The 23,494-nt window shown below is 46.7% G+C and overlaps 2 protein-coding genes across 8 annotated transcripts in view; one reads left to right on the top strand and one right to left on the bottom strand.

The window, feature by feature from the left end:
- The window catches only part of ADIPOR2 (adiponectin receptor 2), a 53,491-nt gene extending 39,158 nt beyond the window's left edge, over window positions 1-14,333 (top strand). For 6 of the 7 annotated variants that reach the window (XM_064654556.1, XM_064654554.1, XM_064654559.1 and 3 more), the window contains 6 exons: window positions 4,464-4,583; window positions 6,420-6,591; window positions 7,218-7,404; window positions 8,495-8,682; window positions 9,881-10,074; window positions 11,613-14,333. In XM_064654556.1, the coding sequence (XP_064510626.1) occupies window positions 4,464-4,583; window positions 6,420-6,591; window positions 7,218-7,404; window positions 8,495-8,682; window positions 9,881-10,074; window positions 11,613-11,744 (993 nt within the window). In that variant the 3' untranslated portion in view covers window positions 11,745-14,333. The remainder of the gene's footprint in view (window positions 1-4,463; window positions 4,584-6,419; window positions 6,592-7,217; window positions 7,405-8,494; window positions 8,683-9,880; window positions 10,075-11,612) is intronic. The other variant, XM_064654561.1, reaches the window with a different exon arrangement.
- A 7,499-nt stretch (window positions 14,334-21,832) lies between these two features.
- CACNA2D4 (calcium voltage-gated channel auxiliary subunit alpha2delta 4) overlaps window positions 21,833-23,494 on the bottom strand; it is a 128,405-nt gene continuing 126,743 nt past the window's right edge. The window contains exons 38-39 of the mRNA XM_064654566.1: window positions 23,393-23,470; window positions 21,833-22,949 (exon numbers count right to left, since the gene is read on the bottom strand). Of these exons, the coding sequence (XP_064510636.1) occupies window positions 22,863-22,949; window positions 23,393-23,470 (165 nt within the window). The 3' untranslated portion in view covers window positions 21,833-22,862. The remainder of the gene's footprint in view (window positions 22,950-23,392; window positions 23,471-23,494) is intronic.

Below are 23,494 nucleotides of genomic sequence, written 5' to 3'. Positions count from 1 at the left end.
GTGGGAAAAGTGTTTCTGGACTCTTATTCTTCAATTGTGACTTGACTTCTGACAGACTTTCTAATGGTAAAGACATTATTAAACAGTGTGTCTGTTAACAGATTTGAGAGTGATAGTACAGAAACTGTTAATCTATGTGAGAAGGATAAGCTGTTGTAGTAGACAAGAGAAGTATAGAGCAGGTTTTACTAGAGCAGGTTTTACTGCACTTTTCTTTGTAACAGGATCTTTGGCTATGTGATTTGACATTTTTGGACTGTATTCAGGCAACAAATTCTTGTACTAAATGTAAACTTTTTTTTTACCTTCTGTGCTGTTGCTATAAAAGAATGAGATTTTGTTCCTAATCTTATTTAATAATAGGCACTGTGCAATTGAGCTCTTGGATTTCTTGCTCTTGTTTGCTCTGGGTGCTCTAAGTCTTGGTTTTGGTATCAAACCTTTTTGATCCCTACCAACATATGCTCTGAAATTCTTGTTTAGATGATGTGTTGCCTAGTTCTCGGTACAAAATTAATATAATAGTGTGATTTCTCCTGCTTTCTTTTACATCCTTGTCTATCACTGTTATCACAAAAGAAACAGTAAAGCTTCACAAAATAAAGTGGATATGGATAAACCAGTAAAGCTGTTTTCCTCTGGCCACTTTCACTTGTCCTTCAGATTTGATTTATTCTCTGGTACCATTACTCAACTTAGGCTGTGTTTATATGTCTGTTGTGTAATTTCCATCTCATTAGGTATCTGTGCTGGTTTTTAGTAGCTTTAACACACTGTGAATTTGCCAAGGGAGTAGGATTAAAACTGGAATTTGGCATTTCTATGGAATTAGGAGTCCAGAGCCATTGGAGCATAAGTATCCAGAATTACAGATACTATCCACGATTTCTTATTTGTGTGAATGACTGATTGTATGCCTTGCTGCATGTGTGCAACAGGAAAATGATAGCTGATGATTGCAACAACTTTGCTTGTTACAAAGAAATGAGGGGTTTTATTTAAAGATACTCTAAAATGCCCTGAAAACTTCACAGAATTATTTAGTCAAAATTTGCAACACTTATAAAAGAAATAGAGTAAATTAGGTGACATAAAAGGAAACATTAGCTGGGTGAAAATGCTTTTGGCCTGTGCTCTGGATACTACAAAGTCAAAAGTTATTCTTGAAAGCACTTGATTCCAGATATACCATACCTCCTTAAAAATGGAGTATCAGAGTTTTCTTCTGGGCTCTCATTTCTTGCATGGTCTTAAGCAAGTGGTATTATTTACCCAATATGTTTTTCGTTTTAAAATATGATTCTGTGGGCAGGACTTAGAAATAGTTGAAAACAGCAACTATAACAAGCAGATGCTTGCTTACGTTGTTACGGTCTGGAATTATTGTTGAGTTTCTGACACGATCAGCCAAAGAGGAGAGAATGTGGGAATCCTAAGATATGAAGGAACGTGTCACAGAAAAAATTTTACAATATGCCTTCTGAACAGAAGAGTGGTATTCTTTCCTTTCAGTCACTGTCTGAAGAACTGAAGGTCAATAGACTCCTTCAGTTTTCCAAAGGAAAGCTTGTACTGGTGTTGCCCTCCACTGTAGATTTCTGGCTTTCCAGAAGCACAATTTACTGTTCTTTCCAATGAGACGTTACAGGAAGGAGTCGAGAGAGGACAGACGTTCCAGAATGGACCTTATTTTGTCTCCTTAGTGTGGAAAGGACTAAGAAGCTGAGCTTTAATTTTTTTCCTTGAATGCTAATTTTGCAGTTTAATGGCAGGAAGGAGATAGTAAAATCAATTCCATTTTCTGGCAGTCATCTGGACTGTGTATATGATATGAATTCCTTTTATCACTAGAAGAAGCTCAGTAATGATTTGTTTGTAGGCACATTGCCAAAATGCAAAGATTTTGGACTAGTTCATAAATAGCTGTGCTCTTCAAGCTTTACAGTCTGTTCAAATTTAAACCTTCCCATCATTCTAGAAGTGGGAGTATGTGCAGAGGGGGAAATGAACATTTTTTGGCTTTGAGTCACTGGGCAGACTGCAATGAATACAGGCTTTGATTCCATAAGGGACCTTTTTTCCCTTCAGTCCACCAAGTTTTGTAAATTGAGGATTACTAACTTGTTCACCCCATTTGAGCTGGTTATTGTGTGGTGCTGGGGGAGGGAATTCTAGGGTAGCTAAAAGGCATAGCAGTACTTTTTTATCAATGCATTGGAACTTAAACACCAGCCTTGCTTTTCCCTAAGGCGTGCCCTTGGAAATGGAAGGTTTCTTTGGTTTCTAAGATTGTGCAGACTATCATGAGCATCTTAGGCAGACCTCCATGGCAGGGGACTTGGACTAGTTGATCTTTAAGGCTCCCTTCCCACCCAAACCATTCTGTGTTTCTGTGACCTTGAGTTAATTATTTATAATATTGAAAACTGAGAATCCTAACCTGAGAGCACTATTAGTAGAAAAAGCCAGTAAAATTAACAGTGTGGTAAATAATGTGAGTGAATGTTGTTGAGTCAGAATGAAACTGAATTTGTTTTTTATCCCTATGCCTAACAGGGATTGTGCCTATTTTAGTAGGATATTAAACCTATTTGCATCTTGGTGTTGCCTGATGCCTTTCTCAATAGAACTAATGGGATAATCTAGGCAGAGTGTATTTAATACTGTCTTAAACTGCTGTAGAATCTGGTTAGAGCTGATCAATATTTATATCAGTCATTGCTATAAAATACAAAATATTGCTCAGAGAGGGTGTTCACTGGCATGATAAATGAAGGTGAGTAGGTAGTACGAGGGATGTGGTTTGTCTACAAAGATTTGTTTAGTCAATTAAGTTTTTCTAGTGTGGACAAATGTAAGGTCATATGTAAAATGCAAGGGATCTATACTATGTATTACCAGAAATTGCATTCTGGATAAGCAGAAATGGGTCAAGAACTATTTGATGGTGGGACCTCTTTGAAAGATGGAGCTTCAGTGGCTACTGCAAGCCTTGGGCACAAAAGCAGGTATTAGCATGTCATTTCTCTCTCAGAAAAGCGAAAAATATTGAGGACTCTACATAGCTCACTGTAAGCAGGAAGAAGTCTCCTTTTATTTATTAAAAACCTAAAATTTTAAGCAGCTTATTGAGTTAACTTGTTGACGGAAGTAGTTAATAAGGCTTTACTCTAAGGAGGGAGCTGTAAAGTGGGACAGATGCACAGCCACATCTGAACTCTGACTCAGAGTTCGGGGCATTAACCTGGACATTACTGCTACTGATTTGTAGGTAAGGTATGAGAGGTTATGTACCACATTCTCAGTCACTTTGGATGGCATTATTGATACAGAATCTTGAGTTTAAAGTTGTTAACCTTGATAGGAGGGGAAAAGAGTGTTTTGGGAAATATGGAGGAGGCCAGTCTTCGTACGGATTGTGGAGCTTTCTGGGTCATGAGGTGAGTGGCAGCTCTCTGCATTAAGTCTGAAGGGTACAAAAAGCTCATTCTCTTTTTTCCAGCTTTCTCAAATTTGTTTACCTTGGAAGCTGAAGTGTTGAATGGAGTCTCTGATGGGCTGTGAGCATTGTAGTAAGCAAACAGGAATGTAGGACTTCTGTGGCCCCCCTGCTTTTTTCCTAAATGGGAAGCTAGAGTGTATCATAACATGTAGATGATGTGATAAGTCACCATAGGGTAGGAAACTACCAAACCTCATTTCTGTAAATTTGTTAGTGGTCTGTACCAGCTTGATGTCCCATCTCGGCGGATTCTTTTAGCTTTTCTTTTTGTAATTTTTGTGGTGCACCTTGGGGATATGGGTGCTTCTCTTAATCTGAATTTTGCTTAAAACTGATGTCTGTTGCTGCTTTTCTTTGTTAACTTGCCTTTGTCTAACTGGCAGAAGTTTTATGCTAGTTTCTGAAATACCTTGAAAATCAAACAAATGAGTGAATGTTTGTTACTGGATTATGAGCTGAATAGAAGGGTCAGTTAAACAGAATATCTTCAGATTTGGACTGAAAGTTGAGGTGAAACATTTATAACAAGGTAAATGGATTCCTCTCCTCGACTTACCTTTTATTACCCTAAAATGCCAAATATGTTATAGAGGCATTAACACCGACATAGTGTTATTGAAACATAAAATGGGGAGTAATCCTTCCCTAGAGGTGGGCAGGCTGCAAGCCTCAGACTCCATATCTGGGCTTTAATGAAGCGTAACTTGCAGAAGAACACTGCTTGCTTCCAAACCTGGTGAGAACACATGCAGAATGGATTAGACGTGTGAGTCGCTCTCAGATACCTCAGAATGTAATAATTTTTTTGCTTGTTCTTTTGAATTCCCCTCTTCAGTGCTGTACTAGGAAAGACTTCTTTATTTGCCAAGACCTCAAATCAGAGTTTTGTATGGAAAACAATATTACTTTTCTCTATTCATCTTTCTACAAAGCATTTTCTGGTTTTTTTCCCCCCCCCCAGTGTTCTGAGGATTGCAAACACAATGATGAGTCACCTCAAGAAGACGAAGGGTTTATGGGTATGTCGCCTCTTCTACAAGCCCACCATGCTATGGAGAGAATGGAAGAATTTGTGTGTAAGGTAAGGGCATGTGGAAACTGCTGAAGTGGTTTCCTTTTTTAGGAAGCTCCACGGGCAGCAGGCTATACTTGCAGCATCTGTGCTGCTGATGTAAGGAAGAGGAGGAGGTACACACGGTCCCTGAATGAGCATCTCGTGTTCTAACTAGCAATACTACAGTGCCTCAGGATCTCAGTGTGTCATACATGATTAAATTGTAAAGCATGGAACGACAGGGATTACAAATGAGACTCTAAAGCTGATCATGCGACTCAGGTGCATCTCCTGAGAAACACCTGTGAGTGCAAAGCAGAATAAAAGCCTTCTGGTTCAAGGCACTTTAATTTACAAGGTCATTTTGTCCAGATTTCGTCAGACTTGCAAATATTTTGCTTTTCCAGCAGTATTTGCATCCATTGTAGAATAAGCTTTGTCCCTGACTTGAAAACAATGCTGTATTAAAAACATATCTAAGTAAATCCATTGTAGGTTTTGTAATTGTTGACCTTGGCTCAATTTTTGCACTTTTGAGAACCATGGGGCTGTATCAGTCTCTGGCCGTCCTTCCTTGCTGAAAGGAATGCTGCCTCTTCATACATCGGTTCCTGCTGTTTTTATGAACTGTTTTTGATGTTTTTACAGAGGGATTGTAGTTACTTGGTGGTCTTTTGTGTGGGGATGTTGTTGTTTTGTTTGGGGTTTTTTTAACTATGCATCTTTTCCTCTTTTAAAGCATTTTGCAGAGTGGATTGTGTAAAATGAATTCCCTCCTTCTTTTTCTACCTTAATTCACATTTTTGATTCATGAAGTAAACCAGTTATTTTCTTGTTTAACGTATTTAAGAACCCAGTCTTGAACTGGGTTGGTTATTCTGAATGGCTTTGTTTCGCTTCCGTGCATGAGTGTGGAGAATTGATTTAAAAACTCTGGGCTCTTGTTGTTGAAACTGAAATAAGAATGTAGCCTTTTAAACTCAGTGTTTCAGGAATCTTCAGTCCTGCTCCTGTAATTCTAGCCAGACGGCAAATCCAAGGAACACTGCAGAAACAGCCCCGGTACATAAAGCAGTTCCCTGATCCCCCTCTGCTTGGCAGTGCGGCTTCTGACGCCCAGCTGAAGACTCCATGTGTCTTGTGTTACCAAAGCAGTGCTAAGGACATCTGTGCACACTTATTTCATGGGGAACCAGCTGCAGGAATAGCTGTGTGCACATGCACTCCCTCCCTGTTTAAAGAAGAAATCGGATGGAATTGAGTCACCAACCTGTTGCCTTAACTGATCTGTTACCATTTCTTTTGTGAGCCTGGGAGCATTTTTTCCCCAGCCTGAATAAGTTGTTGGATACTTGCTGCTGGGCTCTTGCCTCTTCATGCTTTCTGGCCCCTATTAGTGCTGATGATGGGTAGCTTTTTTTGCTGGACTGCCCCAAATGCTAGCAGATATGTAGTCAGGTTGGCTTGTGGTGGAGGAATGGGCTTGTTTATTTCTTTGAAAGAACTAGGTGTAGGCTTCTTCACTTAAATGGTAAAAATGACCTGTAAAATAACAAACCGTGGAAATTAAATGCTTTCCCTTCATTAACAGTAAGAAAAGCCCAATAGCCTTCCTGTCTGATGAAATGCTAAAGTATTTCTTTCTCTGGTAGTGCAGGTCAGCTTCATAATGATAGTTTTAATAGGGAACAGTGACTAAACCATTATATTTCAACTGTAGAGCCTTTTCCCCAGAGATATCCCATCAACTCTTTTCTCTTTACTGTACTCATAGAGTAACACTCTTACTAATATGGGTTTTCTTTGACCATGCATTGCTGGCACTTGATTTGCTGCATTTAACTAAAATCTTTTAACTTCTAGGTATGGGAGGGCCGATGGAGAGTCATTCCCCATGATGTTCTGCCTGACTGGCTGAAGGACAACGACTACCTGTTGCATGGACACAGACCACCCATGCCTTCCTTCCGGGCTTGTTTCAAGAGTATCTTCAGAATACATACAGAGACTGGTAACATCTGGACACATCTTCTAGGTATTGTCAGCTTGCTCTAATCTAATGCCAATTGGTTTCATTGCTCTCAAAGAAAGAGAGCAAGATAGAAAGGGGTGTGACGTTGATCAGCGTTACTGTTCCACTAGTAACCTGTTAAATTAGCAGGTCGGTATCCCTCTCCTAATTTTATCCCACCAGAGTTGGATAGGACTTCCTTAATCATATAATACAAACAAATGCAATAAAAATCTCCTAATTGTTGATAAATTACTGGTACGTACTTTCTTCCCGAGTGTGTAGGTGTTAACTGAGATCACATTTCTTACCACAGGAACATACTTATGTTGCAGCTTCTGTGACCAGTTTCAGCTTGTGAGAAGCCTTGAAGGGGAAGGGTTTCTTTTAACTTTGCCCTTCTCTTTCTACATTTTGCAACAGATATTTTGTTGTTATAGTTGTCGGGCATCTTGCTAAACAAGTGAAAATACAGGGTCTGTCCAAGTCTGAGACAGAGCTGTGGTTGCAGTGTGTAACTTAACTCTGCATGTGCTGCTGGCTGTCAGGCAACTCCTGTGTTTAGTGGTCCTATACATTACAGTCATGCTTTTAAAGAAAAGCTTTCAGTATGCATGAACTTGACACCTCTCTGCCTTGCTGTTTTTCAGGATGTGTGTTCTTCCTCTGTCTGGGAATCTTCTACATGTTCCGGCCAAACATGTCCTTTGTAGCACCTGTGCAGGAGAAGGTGGTCGTTGGATTGTTCTTCTTGGGAGCCATACTCTGCCTCTCCTTCTCATGGCTCTTCCACACAGTTTATTGCCACTCAGAAGGTGTTTCCCGGCTCTTCTCCAAGTAAGTGCCTAAGGAACAGGGTAGGCCAAATAGGAAACAGGTGGGAAAACAGGACTGGGATTTGTGCCTGGAGCCCCAGTGTGGGAGTTGTTCATTTCATGACTGCATGTACTTTGGAACAGAGTTGAGCAGAGATTTAATGCAGCTTCTTCTAATTATAGTTTGTTTCAGCATGAGTTTTTGTGCTGTCATTTTAGTCTTAAAACTCCATCATTTTCTGCTGTTTGGCAGGCATGTGCTTGCATCTTGCTGCTGTAAGTAATATACCTTGAGCTTAGTTGCTGGACTTTGAATTTTTAATGCAACTGTCACTTCTCATCATTTCAACTATTCTGACTAACTTTAAGTCTTAAACTTACGTAAGACAGTTCCACAATGTGTATCGAGATGTCTTGACCTTTTGGTTTTACTTCATGTTCTTTTTTGGCTGGCTGCTCAAATATCTCATATTTCCTAAGATTACTCAAGCTAGATTCTGTAATCCGCAAGACCACCTTTAAAGTAACCCAGCTATTAAAGTCCCCTACTGAAAAAATAACTCCACCAACTTCTGTAGGAGTGTTTTGTCAGGATGGGGTAAAAAGCAATGGCTGTGGATTTCCTTTTTCACACTGGTGTATAGAAAAACAGCGTGGTTGAAAAATTGCAACGCTTTTCCTCTGTGCTCACTTAAGCTGGTGCATAACTAACTGATGCTTGTCAGATACTGAAGTGTTTGCACTGGCTGTGCTCTCACAACATACTGTGTGCCCCGTGTTTAGGGGGCTCTTGTGCTGCTTTTTACCTCATCTGAAACTCAAATTTGAGTTTACCTCAAAAGGTTTTGGTCTAAAGGTTGCTGAAGGTATTGCTGATGACTGTCCAAAAATGGCCTTACTGCCTGTCTGCCAAGGGAGTCCATTACTACAGGAGGGCATTGGTGGAAGAGTTGCCATTTGCCAAGAGTTACCAGGAATTAAGCTGCAATAGCAAGAGTAATTTAGTTTTGCAGTGAGAAGTAGACAGTTGGTCTACTAAAGAAGGGCGTTGTGGGTGAGAGGACTTCCAAAGGTTTGCATTTCTTACGAAACTGATTTTTGTTTCCTTCTAGGCTGGATTATTCTGGCATTGCACTTCTCATAATGGGCAGCTTTGTACCATGGCTGTACTACTCCTTCTACTGCAACCCTCAGCCTTGCTTCATCTACTTGATTGTGATTTGTGTCCTGGGCATCGCAGCCATAATCGTCTCACAATGGGACATGTTTGCCACCCCTCAATACCGGGGTGTAAGGGCAGGTAAGACCTCAAGTTAACTGCCTTTCCTCCTTCCTACTTGCCACTTGGAGAAACCATCTTGGGAAGACTTAAGAGAGCTTAATTTTATAGAGACCTAATATTCTTGGATTGGGAGCTTGATGGGTTTGCTTTCAGCATATGTTTTATAGCCAACTGGATGCACAGACAAGGGCTAGTGCCAGTCCTGGAAGTGCATTCCTGAAATGGACAGTAACACATGCAGTAGGAAAGGTAGTGCAAAGTATTTCTAGCTGTATCCAGCAACTTTGCTCCCAAAAAACGACTGACTGCTTGGTGTGTGTATGTGTACTTCTACTGTTTGTCTTGGTTTGGTAACACTAGGCTCAGACACTAGCAAATCATTGGATGACTGAACTAATCTGAATGATTTGCCTGGATAAAATACATAGTTAAGACAAAAACTATTTTTTCCTCTTTATCAAAAGAACAAAACCAGATTTGGTTTCACATTTCGAGGTAGGAAAAAAGAGGAAGCTTAGGGGGCAACTGTGGAATGTGCTGGGTTGAATAGTAATATTTCTTGTTTCTTAACCTGCACATGCTGTCGACAGTAAATCTAGATTTCCTGGACAAGTTATGGGTGTACCTTCAGAGAGATCAGCTTTCCAAACTTAAAATCTCTGCATGGGTCATGAATATCCCCCCCCACGCCCTCTTTTTTTACAAGTTTTCTGTACTTGCTGCTAAAATCTAAACAAATAAACCATGTTTCTCTTACACGGCAGATCAAATGAGCGCAGTTGCCCCTCTTCTGTTTCCTAGGACTGCTTGTGCAGTGTATGATAAACAACCTCTTTGTTGTTTCTCCTTGTCTTGCTCTTGAGCGATGATGGTGAAGTGAGGCACAGTCTGTGTGGTCTCAGTTCCCTCTACAGGCCAAGAGCAGTAACTGGCCTCACGTACACTGAAGCTGGCAGGAGCAATCAGTAAATGAAATATTTTGGCTATCTGCTGGAACATATAGCTGAGTAGCTTCTGGTATATGAAGGAAGCCTGTGCATTCTTTAGCTTCCTTTCCAATAAATCTCTTCTGGGCACCTCCAGCTTCAAGAGCTGTCACCTTCCTGGTGCTTTGGCAAATACTGAGTTTTCCTTGTGTAGCTTTTGTGTTTTCATTGTGTCCCTTTACCGCCACTGTGCTCAAACCTGACTCTCCCACATTTTCTTTACCTCCCAGGAGTATTTCTAGGTCTGGGTCTTAGTGGGGTAATTCCCACTCTGCACTTTGTCATCTCTGAGGGGCTCCTGAAAGCAGCCACAATGGGGCAGATAGGCTGGCTGGCACTCATGGCATGCCTGTACATCACTGGTGCTGCACTATATGCTGCCCGCATCCCGGAGAGATTCTTCCCTGGCAAGTGTGACATCTGGGTGAGTCTACAGCATGGCTGGATGAGGAGACCAATGTGAAAGCTGGTTCCCCTTGAGGCTGAAGGATGTTGTGTCAGTGTTTTCTTATTGCAAGTATCAAACTGCTGCACCAGAAGCAATAGGTCTTCAGGGGCCAAATAGCTGTGGGCTCTCCGAGCCTGGCTTTCCTGGTGCCTCTCTTCCTGAGTTGTCACAATCTGGCTGGTCTGAGGTAACTGCTGGTGTGCAAATCCATCCCAGCACATGTACTAGGCAGCTTTAACAAATGGCCAAGCAACTCTGTGAACCTGTGCATGTGTGTGTGTTGAGGATCCTACAAACACACATCTTTATCTTGCTTCTGTGCAGAACAGTACATGGTTATTTTGCTGATGTTCAGTGTGTTCTCTGGGATCTTCACCAGGTCTGGCTCCTCATCTTGTGCAGCCAGTGAAAATGCTGGATAGAGATGGTGGACTTTGAAGGCATCTCTGGTCTAGGAGAAGGGAAAGTGGAGTGAGCTAGTGGGTGGGTGGGGGAGACTTGATATGTGGGAAAGAATAGTGAAGACTGGAGGACAAATACATAGGGAAGATGTAAAGAAAGAAATTGGGTGAAGCAAGAGTAGAGATGAGGGGGAGGTGGACGTTTAGAAGGCCACTGTACTTCCACTAGCATAGTTAAGGCCCCTAGGGGCTAGAAGTGAGAATAAGACTTGAGTTGTTTGAGTGACTTTTGCACAGCACCAGTTTGCTTGGTTTGTTTAAATGGCCAAAGAAAGCATTGCTGCTATGATGAGCTAGGCTCCAAAAGCACTGGTGTACCACCAACTCTTTTCCAAGCTTTCCATGAAGCCTGCAAACACACGTTTGTAGAAATATTTCAAAAGCATCGTCCATATTGGTACGACTTCCCTCAAACAAGGGCGTGCTTTGTCATGTAGCTCCCTCATGGTTTTAATTCTGCTGTACTATAATCAATAACATGCTGGGCATTCATTCAGAACATTTAGTTGTTCTAGGCTTTAATATAATACCATTTTTTTTTCTGTTCTGTTTTGCTATGGTAGAGAAGTAAAATAACAGCATTGAAAATCCATTTGGTAAAACTTATGCCTGTGACCAGAGCAGAGTTTGTACCTGTTATCTGTATGAGAGAGACCTTAATAAATCAGCAGTGTATCTTGTGAAGGAACTAATTTTAAGTGTCCTGCTTAAGCCTTTTGCCTAAGGCTTTGAAATCATCGCTGTCCCTTCACAAAGAAGAGTTGTAGCACTTACCTACTATGTTTGTTTATTGACCAGCTGGTTAAGGTGGCTCTGGAGGGAAGGGGGTATGTTTGTGTGTGTGTGTGTGTGTGTGTGTAGAATTCGATTATTTGGCTAATGATAGGAGAGGGATGGGCTTTAACACACAACTTGGAGAACTCTGCAGCTCGTGGTGTGAGGTACTGCTCCCTGTCACTGTGTATTTCAGCGGAGTGTGTGGCTTTTTGGGAGGCAGGGTCGTGCTGGAGCCCGCAGTGCCCCGGCTGAACAGGAGTGTTTTCTCTCCCGCAGTTCCACTCCCATCAGCTGTTCCACGTCTTTGTAGTGGCTGGCGCCTTCGTGCACTTCCACGGAGTTTCGAACCTCCAGGAGTTCCGTTTCACGGTCGGAGGAGGCTGCACAGAGGAAGATGGGATGCAGTAGAACCAGCCTTCAGCCCGAGACCGTAACCAAAACAGCCGCCGGCGCGGTGAAGCATACAGGCTAGCAAAAGGAATACCTAAGAAGAATCCACGTTTCAGCTGATGAGGCATGGAGCTTCATGGGGATTCTGACTAACCAAGATAAAATTCTATACCTCAAGCAATGGAATAAATCAATTTGAAGACCGGGAAATTCTGAAACCCTAATTTATTCTTGGGATCTACAGATTGAGCTACAGAGGACCCTTTCCAAATCGGCTTCTGTTCAATGCCATATTTATTTGTAGAATTGGGGAGGGATAGCTTAGCAGTTTCTGTTTTTTTAAAAAAAGAAAAAAAAAATCAAGGTTAAATTTATATCCTCTTGGAGGGTTCGGGCGTTGATTTTAGATGCTCTTTTGGGAGAAAAACAAATTGTAAATAAGATTTCTAACTTTCTGTTTAAATAAAATTTATATAAATGTTTTAAACAATGGGTGGGGGGAAAAGGGTTTTTGTAAAGAATGCAACATGCAAGTACCACACACTGTTTCAATTTTGCACAAAATAAATGATTGCAGGAGGACCAGGTAAAATTCCCAGGAGTGAAGCACGTTGGCCCTGCAGATTTGCCTGGTGGCCAGCATGCCCTGGGCAATGTGGGGTCCTGGCCAGCACTTGGAGTAGGCTCAGTACATGTACACAAGGGTTGTGAAGGCTGGATTAGTCACGTTGTCATCCAGGTCACAGTGTGAGCAAAGGTATTTACTCCAGTAACTTGAAGGATACATCCCAAGTGTGTGGGACAGCTGCCTTCCAAGCTTGCGTGGCGTGTGTAGTTGTGGGTGATGGATCTTACAGTTAGTTGTTTTGGTTCTCATCATATGGATTGGAGCATAATGGGATAACTGCACATGAAATGGCAAACAGTCCAACTCCATCAGTGCCTGCCTATACCCAAAGGCCCCCATTGAGAAGATGGTTGCCATTTGCTTTGTTTGACCTGAAGAAATGATGGTAATAGGCTTGTCAGAAGATAGTTGAGCATGTGAGGGGAAACAGAGGTGGGGTTAAGATGGACTGGAAAGAGGAAGCTGTGTGCTCCAGGACTTGGAGTTAACAGTTACTGCAGACCTCAAGCACATTACCTTCTCGTGTGTCAGGCTCCATATGCCAAGGGAGTTTGCAGGTTTTTCTTTTTAAGAGGAGTAAATCCACAACCAGCCCAGTGCAGTTCCTTTTTTTTTTTTTTTTGTCCCTAGTAAGGTCTGCTTCCCATCTGTGCTTTAGCAATGGGACTAATGGGACTGCTGGTATTTCTAAACCTAAAACTGAGAGTTCAACTGGATTGCTGTGGAGCAGACGCACCTCCTATATAAGGGGAGGCCTATACCCTTCTCTTATGTAATTGATGTAGCTTGATCTTTGGAGCCCAGTCAGAAGCCAGACTGAAGGAGAATCTTTGGAGTTGTAAGATGAAACTTGAACGTTTTGTTTGTTATGGCACAGATATTGCTTGGAGTCTTTAGCTGGAAATTCAGAGCAATTACCTCTCTCACAGATGAGTTAAACAGCTCATAACATGCTGTATTTCACAAGGAAGGAAGGTAAGGGGTGGTTGATTGGTGTGTGGGTTTTCTTTTGTTGTTGGGGTTTGGGGTTTTTTTAGACTCCTGCAAGTTTCAGTTTTCATCCTTCAAGAGAAAGATTCGGATTGCAAAGATCTTCCCATACTGTGGATGCCACGGAGTGTGTTTTGGGGAGTTGCTTAGTCAGATAGAAGCAGAATGCCTTCCTAAAGTTGACTGGATATTAAGCTTCTCCCCTTGAATGGAGTAAAGCCTCTGAGAGCAAGGTCAGCTGCAAAAAGAGGTGCTGCAGCAGAGCCTGCAAGTTTAGGGGGACAGGTTCTCAGTAGGATCATGACACTGGATGCTTGTAGGGCTGGAAGTGGTTTGTCACAGGTCTGTGTGGTACTTATATGAAGTAAAGAGCAGTATTAACTTGGATGTAAGGGCTAAATGGCACTGGAGGAAGTGTGCTGGTGTCAGAAAAGCGTGGTACATATCAGAATCAGAGCTGTCTGTAAGGTGCTTTGGGATACCTCTGAACAGTACCAGCAGAAGCGACAGTCTCCATCCTGGATCATCCCACGTTCACTCCTTGAAGGGTGATTGTAACCTGGTCCTACACAGCACAGAACTATTACAAAAACACAGTACTCCACCTGCTATTCTTAACCCAGTCAGTCTCTCCGTTCAAGAAGTTTGTGTGTTCCAATAAAAACAACCTAGCTGTGCACTTTTCTGTAGCTTTTGCTGAGAACTCTTCCCAGGTTGGCACCTGAATGCCTTACTCTCAGCAGTCAGAGGCTTGCTTGCTCTGTGTGCAGGTTATTGCCATAGAATAGTTAGGACCTACAGCTTCTTTCCTTCCCCATTAAATAGTGGCCTTGTTCAGTATATTTCTTTTTAAAAATTGCTTACTGTTGGAAGCAATGAAGCACATTCTGGGGTTTTGATGGCTGGGGACTCTGGTGATGGTTCCATATAAGATGGGATCTTATTACTTGCTGTATTCTTAACTTCTGCTAATAAAAGAACCAAATGGATTATTGTCTAGTTTGGGTCTTTCTGTGCTGTGTGTGAAGCTTGAAAGAGTCACTCTTGCTTTCTTCCTTCCCAGTGCATACCAGCCAGGTTTGTAGGTAAGAGACTTCTGTTGGTGCAGAAACCAAACTGATGCCTAAAGGCCCGTTCCCACGCGGTTGGGGCTTGCTGTGTGCCTCCTCTGGCAAAAGCCAGCAGGTGGGAAGTTTGTGCAGCTGGAACAGTAGTTCTGCCGTGTGGCATCCTCTCGATGTCTGTGATTCACATCAAGTGTGTGCCTGGTCTTGCTCTAAGATTTCGGTGCTGTCTGGTGCAGTTAAACATCGCGGCCGACGGAGCCTGGACTGTGCTGCCTCTTCCTTACGGTGCTGATCTCCAAGGAAATTATTTTTCGGAAGTCCAGACTGTGATGCCCAATGGAGTTGCTGGTTTTGTAGTATGGGGCCAGTGGTGGTGTGAGGGAAGGTGTTGAGTGTGTCTGGTGCTACCACTGCATGGAGCTGCTTGTCATAAGGATTCCCCTGACGTACATTTATTCCAGACTGGCAGAGAACGATAGGCCTGGGACGGTCTGCTCAGTTTTCACCTCTGCCATATTTTCAAAGTAACGTGAGGAACGAAGTGGGATTGGTGTTACTGCCAAGTTTGGTCTTTCATTGTGGAGAGCTCTGCTGAACCCGTGGTGTAGAGTGAGGGCATAAAGCAGCAGTGTGGTCTTGGGGCTGGCTATCCTCGGTCAGGACTCGCCAAGCTTTCAAAGCTGGGCTGACTATAATTTCAAAAATTACCTTTTTTTTTTTTTTTTTTAAGCGATAAAAATTTTTAGTGGCTCAGTTTTCAAGTTCCTGGCCTTGCAGATTTCAGAGCAGACTATCCCCTTCCTCATTCCAAGGTTTAAAAGGGCTTAACGCTTACCACTGTGTCTTGGGTGCCACATGACAACAGGCAGAAAAGGGAAAGGAACAGGCTGACCAGGTGGAGAATGGGTGAAATGTGTTCAAAAGAGCAGAAACTGTGATTTATGGACAGCACTGGAAAGCCATAGGCGAAGAAGCACTGGGAGATGAGCATTTGCAAGGAGAAAAATGAGCGAGAGGGACCAAGGCTGCGAAGAAGAAGAGCTTGGCAGGGCGAAGAGGGTGAGTGCTGGAGACCTTGGTGGTTGTGGGCGAAATTTTAGGTGAGTTGAGACTGAGACATTCAGGAGGCCTGGATTTAAATTCTTTGTGTAAAGGAAATGCCTCCCATCCTGCACTCCCTATAAAGGATTGACCATCTTCTCCTGGTATGCAGGCTTAGGGACTGGCAGGAGCAGGAGGGAGGGGGGTTTGGCTGGGAAGGGAGTGGGGCTGGTGCTGACCAGAACAGCCCTGTGCCAGACTGCCTTCTGCTCTGTCATCGCTGTTCCTCAGCTGTCAGCAAACATCTGGGAACTGCCTGGGCAAGATACGCCTAATCCTCCTCTTGTGTTGGCTCACACCAAGTCTGGGCATCTGCAGCTGAGCTGTGGCTTTTGTCAGTTGCTTGACTCAGGATACGTGTTTTGCAGTGACTTTGTAAAGAGAGACAGCTCTTGTAAATGACCTCAACAGCTTGAGGTCTCAGGATGGAGTATTATTGTTTTATTTTCTCTTTTTACGAAACGCAAATTCAAGGAATGGTGGAGAATGTTGGCATCAGATTTCACACAAACGTCACTAAAAGTAGCTTCCACGTTCGAATGTGAATTAGGCTTATTCTCTTTTCAGAAAGCAGAGTAATACTTAAAAGTCTTCTGGGCAGGCTAAAATTGTGTGTCCTACCTCCTCTGCATGTAGTTGTGGTCATGCTCTGCCCTCTCCCACGAATTACTTGCTTCATTTGGTGCCAAGTATCCTGAGTATGGATTAAAGTGCTGCAATCAAGGTGAGTGTCTAAGGCCATTGCCCAACTTTTTAAGGAGCTGGAAGTAAATGAAGCATATGATTAGGATGGAGGAGCTGAGTTCAGTTTGGTTGAAGCTATTTGAGGCTTCCCTGCAAAATTGAGTTATTTTTCCCTTTTTTTTACCCCTGCCTCCTGTGTGGCATCAAAGCAACTTGTTTGGACTAAACCCTCCTTCTGCTCAGTGCTTTTGTTCTGTCTGGGTTGCCCAAGCTGAAACTGTCCAGTCTGATTTCCAGGAGTGCTGAGCACTGATGTGGTTTCAGTGAAGTTTCTTAAAAAGATCAGCTCCTTGGAGAGGACGTGTGTTAATTCCTAGGTGCATATTGCCCTGGAAGGAGAAATACTGGCCTTGAGCTCAGGCAGCATCGAGCGTGTCCCACCTGATCATCTTCAGCTATTTTAACGATGAGCAAAGTAGGAAAAATGCTGGAGGAAACTGCCAAACATCATGTGGGCAGTTGCTGCAAGTGGATTGCAGTGTAACCAGTTCCTTGTTCACCACTGCTGGGAAGGTAAGTTCCCTGGGGAGGGATGGTGGGATGTGAGCCTAAGCGCCCCATGTGTGTGCAGGGGGAGGGTTTTCCAGCTTGGTCTTATCGTAGGATCACAGAATGGCTTGAGTTGGAAGGGACCTTAAAGATCACCTCGTTCTAACCCCCCTGCCATAAGCAAAGGGCACTTTGTACCAGACCAGGCTGCTCAAAGCCCCATCCAGCCTGAGCTTGAACACTTCTAGGGATGGGGCATCCACAATTTCTCTAGGCAACCTGTGCCAGTGTCTCACCACGCTCATAGTGAAGAAATTTTCTGGTATTTCCAGGAGCTTTACCTTTGCCTTTCTCTAGTAAAATTCATCTTTAAACAACTGAGACATTACTGTTTCTGAGCTGGGAGATGTTTGCACTGGAGATTCACCATGATTCCGTTTTGTTAGCAGCCTCATCGCTGTAGTGGTACAACAGGGCACGGAGGCACTTCACAGTTGGCGTAAAATCTGAACCAGTCTAGTTGTAAATGAGATGGGAAAATCATTGGCCTGGCTGGGTTCCCAGAGCAATGGTGTGTTTCCCTTACAGAGGCAAATGACACCCCAGCCACTTCCAGTAGCTGTCTTTGCTTTCACCTCCAACCGTGCCGAACCTGTGCCTGTGGTTTGGGGTTTGCCTTGGCGTGGCTGGAGCCAAGCTCCCCCAGGCTGCAGGAGCTGTTCCCTGTGTCTGAGGCCAGGCTGTGGGGCCGGCGGGCGGCCAGAGCTGCTCGCTGTGGCACAGGCAGACTGGGAATGTGGGGTGGCATCTGCTGCTGGGACAGGAAGCTGTCCCCCCTGGGAGAGAGCAGCTGCTGCCACCACCTCCTTGCCAGCTCCTGGCCACTGTGGCCAGCTTGGGGCTCTGCCCTGGCTCTGGCTCAGCTCCCCCATCCTGCTGTCTGCAGGGGCAGCCAGGCTGGGGTTGCTGCCTTTGCCAGGGAGCCTCCTGCCAGCTTTTAAAGCAATACTGTGTCCCTCAGGGCCGGGCAGGAGGGGGTGACAGCATGCTCTGGCCCTGCTACCAGGGGCTGAAGAAAGTCACTGCTGGCTGAAACTCAGAGGAGCAAGAGCAGCCTGGGGCTTTGGCCGGTGTGTGACTTATACTGTCAGCACACCCACTGTCATTGGTGTGGGGGCTTCCCCAGCAGCTCCCTGTCCCTTTTCCTGCTGCCTATGAGAGACCAACCCTTGGTGCAACAGTGGCCTCCAAGAAGACTGGCAGCCTCCTGCCACTATCCCTGCAGTTTGAGGAGGGCTGAGGAAGCCCCCGTGCACACCCCTGTGCAGCGCAGGCACTGCTCCTCATATTGCTGGTGGGAAGGATAGCAGCAGCTGCCTGGCCCTGGAGGAGCCAAACAGGTATAAAGACAGGGCTTGGTGCCCAGCCCTTGCTTGCTGCCAGCAGGGGCCTGCCTGGGGAGAGGCAGGGTGCCAGGGCTCCCAAAATTTGAGGCAGCAGCAGCAAGCAAAGCAGGAAGAGCTGATGAAATTTCCTGCGGGGCCTGGGAGGTATTTGCTGAAGAAACGTGCTTGGTGGCGTTCGAGTGGGGCCATTACCTTTGGCATCACGCGCTGATGAGGAGCCGCGTGGCTGCGGCTGAGGTCACGGGAGGCAATGACAGAGAGGTTTGCCTGAGCCACAGAAGGTGTAAAGGCTCCTGTCAGGGGTAGGCAGAGGTGGTGTAGGGGAACCCATAGCTGTGGCAGGGGCCTGGGAAACAGGGGAGCTCCCTAACGCCCAAGGGGGACAGGAGCAGCCACCGCCCTCAGCGAGGGCCTGGCTGGTGATGGAGCCGTTCATCACATGGGAATTTGATGCTTCTTCCCCACTTAGCACAAAAATGTGCTGCTTCAGGCTGCCCTCAGCCCCCTCCCCTACAAGCAGAGGCCTGAGAGAGCCCAGGGTTTCTGTTCTGACGGTGCCAGTGGGCTTTATCAGCTGAAAAAGGATCCTGGAAAATACTCTGTGGGGCCCGAGTTTGAGGTGTGCATAAAACCAAGGAAGACTGTGGTACTGATTCTTCACTATGGCAGAGATGGGCAACCTTAACCCACTTGGAGCATGCAGCTCCTCACTAGGACTGCTGCTATCCCCAGCCTGGGATGTGCCAGGCTCTTGCTAAGTGTAAGCCAACTCAGGCCAGCCTGCTTTTGTGCCCGATCTCAACTGCAAACAGCTGCTGTAAATCCAGGGCTGATTTTCCTACTATTTTGTAGGGTGAAGTCATCCCTGTCTGGCCACACTTGAAGGTCTAGTCATGAGCTTGCTGTGTCCCAAGGCATGAGTCAAGGGAGGGCACGTGTGTGCAACACTGTGCAAGGTGTGTGTCCCTGCCTGCGGCTCGGACGCCCTCATTGCCCACCGCAGTGTTTGGGGGAGATCCAGGGTTACTTCAGCCTGCAGTGGGGTGTTTCTGAAGCCTGCAAGGAGTGCAATGAAGAGAATTCAGGTCCCTTCCCAGCTCCCTGTCCCCCTGCCTGCGAGGAAATTGGCTGCAGATTTAGGGCTTGTGAAGCCCCTGGTCCGTGCGGCAGCCAGATGTGGCTGGGTGGGTCTGATGGACACCCCTGGCTGCAGAGCACCACTTAGTGGGCTTTCTCCCCTCGAGTCTTGCCCTGACAGAATAAACCTTGATGCCTACAGTTTGTGTGCTTACAGGGATGGACAGGGTCTTGCAGGAGGGACAGCTGTGATTTATGTGCTGTACCAGGATGGCAGTGGGGTGCTGCTCAGCCAGAAGTAAGAGATGGCTCCTCTCACAGCTGCTCTGCTGCTGGTCAGATCCTCTGGTCTCAGCTCGTTGTTTGCTTTTGCTGACCTATTTTCATCTGCTGTGCCCAGCACATGGCTGAAGAAGTTGGGAGCTAGGGCAGCTGCTCTTCCTGAGGATTTTTCTCTCGCTGTAGGGCCATGAGTCACTCTCTCTGTCAGAGCATGAAATGGAATTTGCTTAACCCCACGTTGGAGACCAGAAATGGGTAGGTTTGCTTATGGTCTGCTTTGCTGCCAAAAAAAAAATAATAAAAGAAGCCGTTTGCCTTCCAAGGCTCAAACCATACCTAGGTGCAGCTCATCCCACTGTGGATCAGCAGCACTGTGGGAAGGGCTCTGTTTGCCTCCTAATAAACAGCTAACACAAACCTCATGTACAGAAGCAGGAGCCACTTCCCTCTGGAGACATGCCTGACCTTTAGTTGCCATCCTGTTTGACCCTGTGAGGGCTGGAGGAGGCTGCACGGGCAGGTGGGTTGTGATCTGTGGCAGCGGGGTCGCACAGGCTGAGGTGAGTGCTTGACATCCACTGCCTGCCCTGGCAGGGCCCATCTGAACTGGCCAGCCAAGCCCACAGCCTGGCCCCTGCTGCTTGAGGGTGCACTGGGAAGCACCAGCAGCTTTGGGAACAGCACCTTTTCCTTTAGCCACGTGCACCCCAGCGCTGGAGCAGGGGAAGACGTCTGTCCTGCTGCCCACTGTGGTGTGCCATCGGGGTGAGTGACTCCACAGCCTGATTCCTGGTGTGTGCTTGAGTTTTAAGTCAGGGCAAACCTTTGCCCTTATTTCTCAGCTTAAGAAATAATCCAGTTCTCACCCCTGTCCCATTCCCTCCACTTACAACCTATGCACAAACTCGCTGAGCCAACTAAACCAGGTGTACTTCACATCTTCACTCTCTCAGTGCAGGTATCTTTACAGGGCTCGTGTTTATTTTGGATTTATGCACCTGAAATCAAGCATGGTTCATATGCAGCGGGGCAATGTGTATTTATATATCCTCTTTAAGCTGAGTGGATATGGGACTGCTAATCCTTTCTGACAGGAAGGTCATCCTTGAGAGTGGTGCCCTGGGAGGGCAGGCACATGGAGCTGGGGGAACTGTGCCAGCCGGCGGGGGATGCCCTGAGCCAGGGGCTCCTCCATCTGTGAACAGCTCCTGGTTCCTCGGCCTTGACAGCAGCCCCTTTTCCCTCTGTGCTGCCTTCATCTTCCTTGGCTGCTTCTGGCTCTGATAAGGTCACTGCATCTGAAGCCTGGAGACCATCTCCCTCTCCAGTTTTACTTCCAGTACTGCAGTCGTTCCTCTCTTTGCTGTAACACCGCCTCCAGCAAGGCAAAACCCCCACAGCAGGACCTCTGAGGTCCTGAAAAGTCTCCAGCAGGACCTGGTTGTGACTGATACTGTCCCCTTCATGTCAGGTGAGATGGGTGACAAAGAGGGACAGCATCCATACTGTCTCTAGCACACCTGAGGTGTATTTGTGGGCTCCTGCTTGTGCAGGAAAGGGAACAGACCTGGCGTGAGGATAAAACCCTTTCCCAGAAAACTCCTCTTTGCAGCAGCTGCACGAGTCCAGCCCTGGTGGTGGTGGCTGCGGAAGTAGGTGGCCTGGTGGGCTTGGAGAGGAGCCCCACAGGACAGTGGGGCCCCACAGGACAATGTGCAGGACAGTGTTGTGGGCAGTGCTGCTCATCAGGCAGGGAGTGAGGAGGGTGTAGGCCCTTGCCCTGAAGGAGGTGGAAGCTTTCTGGGATGAGCCACTTGGTGCTCTGGGGGCCTGGAGTGGTGCAGGAGGCTCCCAAAGGGGCCCATCTGGCAGAGGAGGCCAGGGCAAGATTCTGCCTTGCTGGTCTACCAGCCTGCTCCCCTGGGGCCACCATGGCTTACCCATGGGTGGCTACAGATGGGGAGGGGGCAGAGCTCAAGGAGAGACCTTGTTTCATCTGTAGCCATAGGCTGTGGCATCCCCACCCCTGGCACATTCTCTGCCAGTGCTGGGACCCCCACCTCTCCTCAGAGTGACAGAGGGCTGTGGGTGCAGCCAGCAGGTTCACAGTGTGCTGCATGGCCAGAGGCTCTTCTTCCTGTAGCTCCAGCAAAAATCAGCAGCACAGTGATCAGGAGCACTTCCTGGCACCCCTGTGAGTTGCTGGCATGTCCCTGATGGCCAGGCCACTGCAGCTGAGTCCTGCCACCCACACCCTGTCCCCACTGGTTTCTGGGGTGCAGTGTAGGGCTGCGATTACCACCAAACATGCTGAAGCTGTAGTATCTATTTAGAATATGCCATATATTTGTTTTTAATGAGATGGTATGGAGCAGTTCATACAAAAAAAAAAAAAAAAAAAGAAACATGGGTGCTCCCCACCCGTTGTCCATAAAGCTCTGTAAGAAATGGCCCATGCCCAGTAGCCAGGAATGCCAGGCTCAGGGCAGGGAACACCCAAGGGCAGCTGCAGTGAGCAGGGCAGTGCTGCTCCGAGGGGAAAAGTGCCTGTTTCGTAGCTGCTTCTGCAGTGAAGATAGCAGGTAGCAGGAAACATACCTTCTCTTTTGGTGGGTCATACAAAACCCCTTTCCCAGAGGTAAGTCCACATCTAGACAAGAATCTGGATGCTGTTCTAACAGTGTTAGGAGGGTTCTCCTTGGCAGAGTTGGCATAGCTGTAGCTAACTAGTCAAGCCGTGCTACCTCCCATTGTCCAGCTGCATGTTAAGTTGGTGCAGTTCAGGTCAGGCGCCGTGTCCTACCCCCGGGGTCACAGCTGAGGACCACCCCCAAGACCAGGAGATGCTGCCTCTCTGCTGGGAACCACTAAGGGCCCTGTTCTGGCAGGGCTGTGCCTGGGCTGCTCCAGACCCGGATGCTCAAAGTCCTGGTGGCTCCCACTGAGGGACAGGCAGACACTGTCCGCTGCCCCTCCTGCTCTCCTAAGTCCAGATCTGCTCCTCTGGGCCCTCTGCCCCCTGTACCCAAGTGGCTCCTTGGGAGTCAGGTGAAATGTTGGCCATGCTGATGACCTCGGCCTTCCCGAGGGCTGGGAGGAGCCGCTCGGGAGGTGCCGTGCCAGGATCTGACCCCGCTGGTTCTCGCACAGGCCTTTTGCTGACAGGTTTTCAAGGAGGGAGCAGCTTCCACCATGGGCACCGTGATGGACCTTGCGGTGAAGGACACACCAGGGAGTCGCAGCGGGTGTCCCAGAGGGGGTTGCATTCCCATCTCCTCCCCTCCCATCGCTCCGGCCGGCGGCAGCTCCGTCCCCCCGGGTCTGTGCCGTGTAAGGTGCGTGGCAGGCGGGGTCACCGCAGGAGCAGCACCAGCGGCAGGAGCAGCAGCGTCGGCGAGACGGAGATCTCAGCAGCGCCACCACAGTCTTGGGCGTTTTCCTGGGAGATGGGAGAGAAGGGGTCAGCCTGCTCACTGCCAGGGTGGCTGCCGGTGGAGGGAAAGGATCCCACCCGTCACCTTTGGAAAGGGGAGCAATGCCTGTGGCCAAAAGGAAAGAGGCAAAGGAAGGGACTGGTTTGAGCAGCCGCCTGCAAGCTTGCACTTGCCTCCTCGGCTCCTAGTGGTAGGGGAGCTTGCTCCTGACCCTCTGGTGTCTGAGCTCAAGCCCTTCCCAGGTGGTATTAATGCGTGAGGGTCCTCCTGCTAGGAAGCCCCTCGGGGATTCACATGGCTGTGTCCGGGTCCAGCCAGCAGGATGGGCATGTGATACACCCGATGTGAGGGTGCAGGAGGAGACATTTGTGCATGGGTAACAGGCATGCCCACGGTGAAATTCAGCTGTGTTCCCTCCCTCCCTCTCTCCCACGTTACCCCGGGGTACCTCAGGGTGGAATGCATGGCAGGTGTCCGGCCGCCGTCGCAGCTTCTGGGACCGCATCCGTTCACACTTCACTGAAGCGTTATGTGCGAGGCTGTTAAGGAC

The sequence above is a fragment of the Pseudopipra pipra genome, chromosome 5 (assembly GCF_036250125.1).
Source record: "Pseudopipra pipra isolate bDixPip1 chromosome 5, bDixPip1.hap1, whole genome shotgun sequence".
In the NCBI taxonomy this organism is placed as follows: Eukaryota; Metazoa; Chordata; class Aves; order Passeriformes; family Pipridae; genus Pseudopipra; species Pseudopipra pipra.
The sequence above is the reverse complement of the archived record's forward strand: the minus strand, read 5'-3'. Positions and strand labels throughout refer to the sequence as shown.